The 13,663-nt window shown below is 37.9% G+C and overlaps 1 protein-coding gene across 1 annotated transcript in view; it reads right to left on the bottom strand.

The window, feature by feature from the left end:
* Positions 1–13,663, bottom strand: part of LOC101391083 (putative ATP-dependent RNA helicase DDX60-like) — an 87,813-nt gene that overhangs the window by 60,362 nt on the left and 13,788 nt on the right. The window contains exons 8-12 of the mRNA XM_087437257.1: positions 13,342–13,497; positions 5,472–5,577; positions 4,821–4,936; positions 2,744–2,901; positions 168–414 (exon numbers count right to left, since the gene is read on the bottom strand). Coding sequence (XP_087293383.1) covers positions 168–414; positions 2,744–2,901; positions 4,821–4,936; positions 5,472–5,577; positions 13,342–13,497 — 783 coding nt within the window. The remainder of the gene's footprint in view (positions 1–167; positions 415–2,743; positions 2,902–4,820; positions 4,937–5,471; positions 5,578–13,341; positions 13,498–13,663) is intronic.

The following is a 13,663-nucleotide window of genomic DNA, read 5'->3' as shown; positions in this document are numbered from 1 at the left end:
CTCATTTGCCAAACAGGGCTAATCATAACTATCTTAGAAGGTAGTGCTGAGAATAAAATCAGATAATATATATAAATATTTTAGCACAACCATGCATTCAATAAATATACTGGCATCATTAATGTTTTTACCATTACTCTCTATCCATATAATATAGAGTCAAATACCTTCATCTTGGCAATGTTCTTTCCATGCTCTAAAGCAGGCAATTAACCCTGCCATTTCAACTTGAAATTTCACTGAGTTACTTTTACATGATTTTAAAAAATCTTCCAGGTTCTTTATTCCAGAGTTTAGATTCTCTCTCGTCTCCTTTTCAATAGAAAATAACAGATCATTGCATTGTTGTTGTTCTTTCTGATCTTTGAGAAGTGATCTTTTCTTCTTTCTAGTAACTTTCCCAGGTTTAGCATCCTGCTCAATAAGAAAAGGAACATGACACAAAACAAGTGGAAATACTCCAAGATGATATTCCATTAGTGAGAAAGCATTTTTCATATGTTTACTGTTGATTTTGACCATCATCCTATTCATGAACTGGCACATTTTCAATGCCTTTTTCTTAAAATTAAAGTCTTTGTGCAATGCAGATCTTCAGCATAAAAGTATAAACTTCAGTATAAAAGTAAATCGTCTGCAGAAAGTTTTCCAGATTTCTGTGATGCAGATTATGAATAAAGGACTAAAAGTAACAAAATAGAGACTGTAGAGAAGCTTCCTATAGATTTATTTATTCATTAATTTATTCATTCTTTTTTCCCACAAAGCATTTTGAGCACACCCTTCCCCCATCCCCTACCCCTCCTTTGGAGACGCATCTTGAAAAACACCAACAACCTAAAACTGTTCTAAGCAGACATTAGGCAAAGAGGGAGGATAAAATTTCCTATTTAAAAAATGGGAAATGGAGGAGCCACACACTTTTGGTAGGGTGTTAATTTATCCCACTTCCCCAAAAGTTGGATGTAACACTTAATTCCCATTTTGCGTGAATTGCAGTGCGATCAGTGCCACCTGGGAGAGCGCGAAGCAGTGACTGGGGCCCCCAGTCGCCTGTCAGGGGCCAGCCTTGGGGCAGGGCTTGGCTGGGTGATGCCCCTGCAGATGGCTGCAAATAGGGGTGACTTCTGGATGCCGTTTTCCCTTCGGTACTTGTTCGTTAAGTAGAACCTGGACTGAGCCAGCCTTGATGGCCTAGGGGTTAAAGTTACACGAGCTCCGCTTCAGTGGCCCGGGTTTGCTTCCTGGGCATGGAACCAAACCACTTGTCTGTCAGTAGTCATGCTGTGGGGGCAGCTCACATAGAAGAACCAGAAGAACTTACAATTATATATAACTATGTAATGGGGCTTTGTCGGGGGGGAAAGAAGGAGGAAAAAAGGAGGAAGATTGGCAACAGATGTTAGCTTAGGGCGACTCTTCCCCTGCCAAAGAGTAAAACCTGGACCTCTGCCCTGGGTGCCCCACCTGGCCATCCTTAGCTCCAAGGAGGTGAGATCTGTGGGCTGAGGTGGAGCCTCTACAGCCAAATCAGGTGTGACGGCTCGATGGACCTTTGAAGCAGTTCTAGGAGACAGACCTGATAGCAGTGCTAAGAAACCTGTACGGTAATTAGTGATGACTTTTCAATGTTATCTTGAAAAGCTTTGTGCAGAAACTCTCTCTGCCTGACATGTGGTTCCTTGGAGTCTTGTCCCTCTCAGCCTAATTGGTTAGTTGCAGGTCTGACAAGGAAAAGGAAGAGTCCAGTTTTCCATTAAGAATTTGCTAAAATTAGTGGGAAGGGAAAATGTTTTCATATTTTGGGTTTTTTTCCTCTAAGGCCTTTATGTTTCATTTTCCAAAACATTTCCACACCCACTCCAGTTTGGGAAGGCAGCTGTGATGAATGCTGGTCATTACTTTGGTTTGCCCTCTTTCGAATATTTAGCATTGCCAACCCCAGGAGGGAGTTTTACTGAAACGAATGCCCTTCCTTAATTCCCAGTCATGAGGCCAGGAGAGATGGACTGAAGCCTAACGAAATCCTCTGTTAAAGAATGATCACAAAGTAGTATCTTCACAAGCATAGTCATAAAATTAACCATTTGTTCAGTTATGAACATAATCAATTATATTACCTGATCCTTTTCCACATTATCTTTTGCAATATTTTTTTCAAATTACAGGGATTCTATATATGTCCACAAGTAAAGCCCAGAATAAAGGACAGAAAGACCATTGCCTCAAAGAGGAAGCAAATAGGTATGGAGGAGTCGCACCCTGACAGGAAGAAGACTGACCTTAACTTCAACCCAAACAAAAGTCCCAGATGGCAGATTAATGGTATAAATAATTTATAAACATTTAGGCAGTTTTCAAAATTCAGGCAAAACAACAAAGCTGATGAGTACGTTAGACCTACTCTTACCAACTATATGAAAAAAGATTTTCATTGTAATAAACTAATAAACAAATATTTCTTTTAACTTAAATTCAACGTTGCCAAATCCAAGCTCTTAATCCTTTCATGCCTTAGATTCATTATCAGATCAATCTATCTTTCATTATCAGATGGAGGATAAAATAGTAAATTTTATGTAACTTTCCTAGAATTTCTAATGGCAATAAGTAAAATAATAACTAATTTGTAAGAAAACATAAGGAAAAAAAGCATGAAAAAAACCTCCAAAGAAACGAACAAACATCAGCTTAAGGAAAGCAAAACACTGTAAAAAAATTAGGTAAAATACATAGAATCTACCTGTAATAGTCCACTATTGGCTCCCCTGGAATCCTCTTTTGGCTGGGTAGTTTGAGTTACAATGACTTTTGAAGAGACTGATTCTAACGATTTCCCATAAAATTGTGGATAAATCTGATTCTTTTTCACATTAAAAACAGGTGGGTCTCTAAATTTCTCTGAAATAGAAAGACTTAAAATGTAAAAATTTATTTTAAAACGTTACTAAATATTGATATAACGTCCTCACTACTTCTCTATGCCATCTCAAGCACACATTCTTTTGTTTTTTTTTAATTTTAACTCCAAAACAGTAATTTCATCTAATTACCTTTGCTAATGAGGTCAGATTATAACATGCTAACAAAATAATTCTTTATCTTATTTGAGGAAGACAGAGGATAAAAAGCTCTGCTAATGTCCCACTTCAAGAGCACCTGGACACTGCCTCTGCCATTTGGCAGGAGAAGAGGAGAAGAGGCGGGTAGGGACAGAGTCAAGTAATGTATTCATCCGAGAAAGATCAACACCTAAGACTCACAAAGTCAAGTCTGCCCAGCACCTGCTCGGGGATTTGTTTGGTTGCTTTTTTTTTTTTTTTGACTTTCAAGCTAAGCACGTTTTTTACATTTTTAAATGGTTACATTTTAAATGGGTATATAAGTACCTATATCATGGCCTCAATTTTATCTCTTAACGTGCAACGTGTAAAATATTAACTATCTGGCCCTTTAAGAAAAAATTTGCTGACCTCTGATCTAGACTATTCTATTTGCATTCCTGAAAAGGAAAACCACAACTCTGGCCACAGCCAAAGGTTCAAGAGCTTACAACTGAGAGAAACCACTACTAATTATCTTTCACCATGCAGAAATTCAAATGACACAGAAAATTCCAGCAAGCGAGGTTAGATTCATCCTAGACCTAAGAAACACTCTTTACAAACATAAAAGATATAAATGAGGTGATGTTTTGTTCATTTGTTGTTGTTGTTCTTTTGTTGTGTCTATATCTATATGTGACCACAAATCAAACCATATCGGAAGTACATTACGCATAATCTTGGTAGCTAGTTATATAAGTAGGCTTATTTATATATACAATTGGCATGCTTGCTTTACATATTTCTATATTCTTCTAAAAGAAGTTTGTTTATTTTTTTTGTGAGGAAGATCAGCCCTGAGCTAACATCCATGCTAATCCTCCTCTTTTTGCTGAGGAAGACCGGTTCTGAGCTAATATCTATTGCCAATCCTCCTCCTTTTTTTTCCCCAAAGCCCCAGTAGATAGTTGTATGTCATAGTTGCACATCCTTCTAGTTGCTGTATGTGGGACGTGGCCTCAGCATGGCCAGAGAAGCGGTGGTCGGTGCACGCCAGGGATCCGAACCCGGGCCGCCAGCAGCGGAGCGCTAGCACTTAACCGCTAAGCCACGGGCCAGCCCTAAAAGAAGTTTTATCAGTCCTGAGAAAGGTGGAAACAAACATGGGGTTGGAGAAAGACACACTAAAGATAGAGAACCAACCAGCAAGAAAAGATCCCCTAATTCATTTTCTAAGGACCTATTTTTAACGGTTTCATGGACCTCATGAAAGTTTTTTTTTTTTTTTTGGCAGTTTCAGCCCCTCCTCATTATTGAGTTTCTGTGGGCACAATATGTTGGTATTTATCAGCACGCAATCAACTAGACAACTGTGTAGCATGAGGAGAGCTGAAATTTCTAGGAAGACTATGGTTGTATCAGCATATATAAATCTATCGATAGACAGATTTCTACAAGCATAAATTATCTTTCCTACTTATAACAGCATCTGATATTTTTAGCGACAGTGCCACGTATATGTACTTCCTTATAAGATAAATAAATCTCTATTTGAAATAATAAATACATCTGCATGCATACCTACACATGCCCACTAGGCAATACAATGGGATTTTTTCAGAGAATATACTTCCTGAAGTGCTTCTCCAATTCTATATATACTAACCTCATTCAAAACATAATTTTTGTTTGTAATATAATACTTTTTCACTGTTCAATGAAGAGCAGAAAAGGCAATTCATATAAGCTCTATTTTATTATGGTTACAGAGCTCACCATCAAAGAGACACCTGGTCTTGTCATAGTCATTACTAAGGGGTCTGTGAGCATGCCAGTGCAAAAGTTCATCACGTTCCTTTTGTTTAACCAGTGAAGTAACAGCTGGATCATCACTGTAAAAATACATATATATATATTATATACCTATATATTTAAAAATATATTTATATATATATATACGTAAAAGTTTAGGCCCTTCTAATACAGCTTAACATATTCAGCCTATAACAACATGGAAAATAAATTTCAGCCTCTAACAATATAGAAATCTTACAACCTCTTTTTCTATTCCTATGCTATGATGGGGTTGTGAAATCTCAGTGGTTTTTAAAACACACGAAAACCCTGAATCTCTACCATTCCTCTAAGAGTCCCATTAACATCAACAACTGTTTATTAAACCTTATATAGCTGGAGTAATTTTATTATAAGTTCAAAACTATATAGAGTTTTATCTAGTAATGTTCAAATCATATTGATATATTAGATATTATATCCACTCCAATATATTATATATTATACTCACCTTATTATATCTAATTTACTATATCCAGATACAGTATGATAATAGACATTCTGATGAGACATTTATTCCACAAGTATTTTAGAGTTTACAGAACTAAATTAGGCACTTTGTTAACTCTATACCTCTTTAGAACAGGCAAATCCTTCATGATGTCTCCAACGAACTTATCAATTACAGCAGATGTCATAGGAATAAAACCCAAATTAGGCATCTTTTCCAAGGAGATTTCTAAAAACAAATATAAAATTAAATTGGGAGGAAATGCACAACTATCCTATAAGAATTTGAATGTTATTTTCAAAATTGCACAAACATAATATTTTGCATGAATTTTATTAATGTTTACCAAGTTAGCTCTTCTCAATGAGATATTCCTCACACCGAACATTTTGGAGCAAGACAGAATATAAAGAAATAGTACATAGCCATAAAGATAGGTAGGCATATAGATGGTTGCAGATAGGTCAATAGATAGACGGACAGACAGACATATAGGTTTTCCATTTCTAAATGCTTATTCTTTTTATTATTTCCTATGTCACTGTAAAGAAATGGCAGCTCTTGAAAAAACAGTCATGCAAAGTTCACCTACACATAGGCTTCCATGAAAACAAAATGACAAAAGAAATAGGAAAAAATTAATAATGAAATTGTTTTATCCATCACAGAATACTCTTCAGGGCTTCCTTGAATTTTTGTTTTCATAGTTCCTATATATGGCTTACATGCTGAATATGGTAATGGACTAATGGATTATTTTATTCAGATTTTTTCCTAACTATAGATGAAGAAAAATTATTATAATCTTTCTCCTTCCCTATCACCAAATTCTGGACAACATTCTTCTATTGATGCATACAAAATTCCCATTTGCATTCCTCTTGCATCTCTGACATTCCTTTGGGACAATTTCCCTCTCCCTGAATTACATTCTATACAAATATCTTTAATGAGCATGTGATGCTAGTTAACTCAGTTGTTGTGTATCTGCAAATATCTGTGTTATCTCCTCTTCTTAAACTTTTTCTGGGTACAATATCCTCCAATGACTGACTGGTATTTTTTTCTCATTACTTAAAAGACACTAATTATTATCTTCTTGCTTCTGTTGTTGTTGTTGAGAAGTCTGCTGACAGTCTAATTTTTGTTCCTCTCTAGGTAACTGTTTTCTCTTTGATTCTCTGGAGAAATTTAATTTTGGTATGCTGCAGTTGCACTATGATATATCTAGTTGTGTTGGGGTGGGGGTATGTATCCTATGTGAGATTCACTGTGCATCCTGAATCCAAGTATTCATGTCTTTTGTCAATTCAGGAAAATTTTCAGTCATTATCTTTTTGGATATTGTTTACCCAATGTTGTTTCTATCTTCTGTTTTTGAAACTCCAGTTGAACATGTGACTGACCCTAGGTATCCAAAGGCTTAGAGAGATTGGAATGTTAGAGCATATTTATTACATAATATCTGCTCACCATCCCGTGAACGTGCAGAGGACACACCTTTACCACAACTGTGAGAAATAAACTGCAAGGGGAGCCTCAGCATCTTTGAATAGCTGCGGTTACTCTTCTCTGTAGGTCAGAAATTGTAATGGAAACTGCTTACCATTGAACTGGGATCCCTAAATGCAATGGGAATAATTGGATTCAGGGGTAGCAGGGGTGAAGTGGCAGCACTTAATCACCAAAGACAAGATAGTTGTGGGTACCATAATGGACAGTGGAATCAAAGCAGAATAGTCTGATTCACAGAGACTTAAAGCATTGGCTAGTTGACCATGGTATGTTCCTAGAAAAAAAACAGACATACTCAGCAACCAGCAGAATCCCCAATAGATGGGCAGCCTACTAAATTCTAAGTTGATCTGTATGAGTGGAGGAGTCCTAGGTTGAGTGAACAGAAGTCTAATGTGACTCACCAAAACAGAGAGTCATGGCTCCTCAATCAGTTCCCAGACTTATAACAGCATCTGATATTTTTAGCGACAGTGCCACGTATATGTACTTCCTTATAAGATAAATAAATCTCTATTTGAAATAATAAATACATCTGCATGCATACCTACACACTTTACAGACCCAGAAACCCTTGATTGAAGAGGAGGCCAAATCCTCTTGAGGGAGAGCCCTGCTACACTGCCAACAGTTACAGTGTTAATCTTTCTCCCAGTCTTCCCCAAAAGAACCTACAGTCATTTACCAAGGTGAAAGGGAAATAATCAGACTTTTCAAGGAGTTACTTCACATTCATTGTCATTCAGTTAATTGACATTAATTCCAGGACACTCAAAATATCACTGTGACCTATCAGTCAGAGTAGGGGCTTATGGAGGTCAGGTGCCTGATGGAGTTTTAGTTCAAGTCAATCTCACAGTGAGTCCCTGAACCCATCATGTGATTATTTCACCAGTTCCAGAATGCAAAATTGGAACAGACATACTCAGCAACCAGCAGAATCCCCCTATTGGTTCTCTGACCTATGGAGTGAGGACTATTATGTAAGACACTATAACTGTCTGTACTTAGAAAAATAGTAAACCAAAAGCAACTCCACATTCCCACAAGATTGCAGAGATTAGTACCACCATCAAAGACTTGAAAAATACAGGGTAGTGATTTTCATCACCTTCTCCTTCAATTCAACTATTTGGCCTATACAGAAAATGGATCTTAGAGATTGATAGTGGCCTATCATAAAATTTTCCATGTGGTAATTTCAATTACAGCTGCTGCTCCAGATGTAGTCTCATTGTTTGAACAAACAAGCACATCCTCTGACACCTGATATGCACCTATTGATCTTGCAAATGCTTTTTTCTCAATCCCTGCTAATAAAGACCACCGGAAGCAGTTTACTTTCAGCTGGCAAGGCCAGCAGTACACCTTCACTGTCCTACCTCCTGGGTATATCAATAATCCCGCTCTATGTCATAATTTAGTAGCCAGGGAATTTGATCACTTTTCTCTTCCACAAGACACCACACTGGTCCATTACACTGATGATATTATGCTGACTGGACCTAGTGAGTAAGAAGTAGAAACTACTCAACATACTGATAAGATATATTAAGATGTGGGACATATCAAGATATCCTTTCTAAGGTGAAGGACAAGTTGTTGCACTTGCCTCTCCTACAACCAAAAACAAGGCACAATGCTTACTGGGCCTCTTTGGAGTTTGGAGGCAATGTATTCTTCATTTAGGTGTGCTACGCTGGCCCATGTATTGAGTGACCTGAAAAGCTGCTAGTTTTGATTGGGGCCCAGAACAAAAGAAGGCTCTGGAACACATCCAAGCTGCTGTGAAAGCTGCTCTGACACTAGGACCATATAATCCAGCAGCTCCAATGGTGCTTGAAATATCAGTAAAAGATACAGATGCCATTTGAAGCCTTTGGCAGGTCCCTATGGGTGAATCACAGCATAGAACCTTAGGATTTTGGAGCAAAGTCCTGCCATCTCTGCAGAAAGTTACTCTCCTTTTGAGAAACAGCTTTTGATTTGCTACTGGGTCTTTAACAGAGACTAAATGCTTTACCATGGGCCACCAAGTTATGATGCAACCTGAGTTTCCCATCATGCCACAAAGCTGAGCATGCACAGCAGCACTCTTTTATCAAACAGAAGGGGTATATACAAGATCAGGCTAGAGCAGGACCTGAAGCTACAAGTAAGATACATAAGGGAGTGGCTGAAATGCCTATGACCCCTACTCCTGCTACATTACTTTCTCTCTCCCAGACTGATCCATGGCCTCATCTTAGTTCCCTACAACCAGCTGACTGAGGAACAGAAAAATCAGGCTTGGTTTAGAGATGGTTCTGCACAATATACAGGCACCACCTGAAAGTGAACACCTGTAGCATCACAGCCCCTTTCTGAGACATTCCTGAAGGATAGTAGCGAAGGAAAACCCTCCCAGTGGGCAAAACTTTGAGCAGTTAACCTGGTTGTTAATTTTGCTTGGAAAGAGTAATGGCCAGGGGTATAAATCTATACTGGTTCATAGGCTATGACTGATGGTTTGGCTGGATGGTCAGGGATTTGGAAGGAATATGATTGGAAAATTTGAGGTCTGTGGAAAAGGTATGCAGATAGGCCTCTCTGACTGGGCAAAACCATTAAGATATTTGTGTCCCATGCGAATGCTCACCAATGGGTGACCTCAGCAAAGGAGGATTTTAAAAATCAAGTGGATAGAATGACCCATTCTGTGGATCCCAGTCAACTTCTTTCCCCAGCCACTTCTGTAATTAGCCAATGGGCTTGTTAATAAAGTGGCCATCGTGCCAGAGATGGAGGTTATGCATGAATTCAGCAACATGGACTTCCGCTAACCATGACCACTTGGCTATAGCCACTGCTGAATACCCTATCTGTCAACAAGAGAGACCAATGCAGGGTCTCTGATATGGCACCATTCCACAGGTGACTGGCTAACCACCTGGTGGCAGGTAGCTGATTACATTGGACTGTTTCCACCATGGAGGGAGAATGCTCTGTTCTTATTGGAATAGACACTTACTCTGGATTGAGATTTACCTGCATGCAATGCTTCTGTGAAAACTACCATCCTTGGGCTCACAGAATGCCTTTCCACCATCGTGGTATTTGACATAGTACTGCTTCTGATCAAGGAACTCACTTTACAGCAAATGAAGTATGCAATGGGCCCATGCTCATGGGATTCACTAGTCTTACTGTGTTCCCCATCATCTTGAAGCAACTAGCTCAACAGAATGGTCAAGTGCCCTTTTGAAGACGCAGTTATAGCACCAGCTAGATTGCAAAACCTTGAGAACTAGGGCAAGCTTCCCCAGTAGGCTGTATATGTTCTGAATCAGCATCCAGTACATGGAGCTGTTTCTCCCATAAATAGAATTCACAAATTCAGAATTCAAGGACTAGAAAGGAAATGGCTCCACTCACTATTACCCCTAGTGATCCACTAGCAAAATTTTTGCTTCCTGTTCCGGCAATCCTATGCTCTGCTTGTCTAGAGGTCTTAGTTCCAAAGGGAGGAACGTTTCTACCAGGAGACACAACGATTCCATTGAACTGGAAGTTGAGACTGTCATCCTCTCAGTTTGGGCTCCTCATACCTCTGAATCAACAGACAAAGAAGAGATTTACTGTGCTGGATGCTTTGATTGATCCTGATTACCAAGGGGAAACTGAATTGCTACTACACCATGGAGATAAGAAAGTATGTCTGGAATATGGGAGATCCCTTAGGGCATCTCTTAGTACTACCACGCCATGTGACTAAAGTCAATAGAAAACTAAAACAACTCAATTCAGACAGGACTCTAATGGTCCAGATTCTTCAGGAACAAAGGTTTGAGCCACCCATGTTATAGGTTTTATTGTGTTCCTCAAAAAGACATGTTCAAATCCTAACCCCCAGTACCTGTTAACATGACTTATTTTGAAATAGGGTCTTTGCAGATGTAACCAAGTTAAGATGAATTCAATTTAGATTACAGTGGGCCCTAATCCAATTACTTTTGTCCTTACAAGAAGAGAGAAATGTGGACACAGACACAGAAGAAACATACAGAAGAAAGAACACCATGTGAATATGGAGACAGAGATTGGAATGATGCACTTACAAGCCCAAAGAACATAAAGGCTTGCCAGCAATAATCAGAAGCTAAGAGAGAGGCATGGAATGGTTTTTATTTCTGAGTCTCCAAAAGGAACCAACCTTATAGATGCCTTGATTTCAGACTTTAGCCTCCAGAACCACGAGGGAATAAACTTCTGTTGTTTTAACCTACCAAGATTGTGGTACTTTGTTGTAGCAGCCCTACGAAATTAACACACCCCACTTGGCAAAGAACCATGACCAGCTGAGGTGCTTGCCAAGGGCAAAGAGAATATGGAATAGGGAATGGAAGAAGGTAGTCATACATACCAGTTACAATCATGTGAGCAGTTGCAGAAATGAGGATTATAATTGTTATGAGTATTTCTTCCTTATTTTGTTGTGAATAGGTTAAGCAAATATTCTTGTTTTCTTCCCTTATCAGTTTACATAAAACGTATTAATAAGAGTTAACTTTGTATCCCAGTATTTAAGTTGCAGGATATCAAAGCAGAAGAGTGAAAAATCACCCAAGAACTCTGCATCCTCTTCTGAGGAAAGTTAACATGTTCTTGGTTGTATGCAGGATAGTTGTATCCTGTTAGGCAGAAGTGTGACTTTGTTATTGTCTTTCTTTGGAGATTAAGTATGGTTTAAGAAAATGTGTATGGGTGCCAAGTTGATAACAGGTAGACTGTGATGGTCAGTTTTATGTGTCAAGTTCATTAGACTATAGTCTCCAGTTATTCAATCAAATATTAATCTAGACGTTGTGAAGGTATTTTGTAGATGTGGTTAAAGTCTATCATCAGTAAATCAATAAAACTAAATTGATTATAAATTTAGTTTACGTAAGGAAGGTTATCCTAGAGAATCCAGGTGGACCTGATCCAGTCAGTTCAAAGTCCTTAAGAGCAGATAAGTTTCCCTGAAGAACAAACTTCATGAACTGCAGCTTTAGCTCTAGCCTGAAAGTTCCGGCCCGCCCTTCCTTAAGGCCTGCCCTGCAGATCTTGGACTTGCTTAGCAAGCCCCTATGATCATGTAAGCCAATACCCTGAAATAAATCTCTTAATGTATTATATCCTACTGTTCTGTTTCTCTGGTGGAACTCTAACTGATATACTCTCCAAATGGATCTTAGATTCAATTCAACCACAATCAACATGTCAGCAGATTATTGTAGAAATTACCAAGACAATTCTAAAATTTAAATAGAAATGCAAAGGACCCAGAATAAACTGAACAATCTTCAAAAGGACAAATTTGGAAGACTTACGCTATCAAAATCAAAGATTCTTACAAAGCTACAGTAATTAAGAATATTTTCATGTTGGTTCAAAAATAAACAAGGCTCAAGGACAGACCAACAAAACAGAATAGAGAACAGAAATAACCTCTTCTTCATGCCATGCACAACAATAATTTCAAGATGAATCATAGTCTTAAATGTGAAATACTAATGACATTTTTTTAATGGGCAGAAGACTTAAGCAGGTACTTCACAAAAAAAGATATCCAAATGAGCAGTACGTAGTATATGAAAAGTCCCTCTATCTCATCATTCATCAAGGACATGCAAATTGAAATCATAATGAGCTCTCCCTATGCACCCATCAGAATGGCCAAAATTAAAAAGATGGATGATAACAAGTGTTCACAAGACCATCCCAATGCCCACGTTGATGGTGGGAGTTTAACTTGGTACAACCATCTTAGAAAATGTTTTGACAGTAGCAGTAGCTCCTAAAGCTGCACTTCTTTGTATAGACCCCAAAATAAATAAGTGCATATATCTACCTAAAATTCTGTATAAGAATGTTCAGAACAATTTTACTCATAATAGCCAATAACAAGGAAATGCTACAAATGGACAAATAAATTGTAGTATACTCAGACAAGGAGATACTTTGCAGCAATAATATTTTTTTTTAACATATGGTAAACACAACAATGGGCATGAATCTCTCATACATCATATTGAGAGGAAAAAACAGCTAAAAGGGTATGATCCCATTCAAATGAAGTTCAAAACAGACAAAGCCAAGAAATGGTATCAAAGTTAGAATAGTGTTTACTTTGAAGAGATCGGCGAGGGGGATAGGATGCACTGGGAAGTGGCATGAGGAAACTTTTCCATGAGGTGCTGGAAATGTTCTATATCTTCATCTGGACAGGTTACACATACAGATGTCTGTATGTGTAAAATCTCATCAGGCTTTACTCTTCATATTGGCTAACTTTAAGCACATTACTAGCGGTATTTTATACCTCAGTTAAGAAGTAAACAAAAATGCACAGTGAAAGAAAATTATTTATCATTGTAAGAATTGAATTAGTAGGGCTTCCGAAAATTTTGCAGAATAAATATGCTTTTATTCCAATTTAATCTGGTGATTTATTACCTTGGATTGGCAATAACTTCTTGCTAAGAAAACATGTTCTTGTTGTTCTCAGAGGAAAAGGCTTTCCAACATAAAATTCTTTAACCAGTTGTGACACAAAATTCCACAGATGTCTGTAATCACTCTTAATGAAATCTCCCAAATTCAAACGTAGCTCTGCATAATAATTAAAATATTAAAGTCTTAAAAGTCATACACATGCATGCACACACACAAACACCTTTTTTTGACTAAATTCACAGAGTTCTAGAAAGATTATCAAGTACTAGATGAAACTTAGAGTGAGTTCAACAGTACACCTGCATGAAAATGAGCAATGACA

This window comes from Ceratotherium simum, chromosome 12 (assembly GCF_057802395.1).
Source record: "Ceratotherium simum simum isolate JZ-2026a chromosome 12, ASM5780239v1, whole genome shotgun sequence".
Classification (NCBI taxonomy): Eukaryota; Metazoa; Chordata; class Mammalia; order Perissodactyla; family Rhinocerotidae; genus Ceratotherium; species Ceratotherium simum.
Note: the sequence above shows the minus strand (reverse complement) of the source record. Positions and strands in the feature narration are given on the sequence as shown.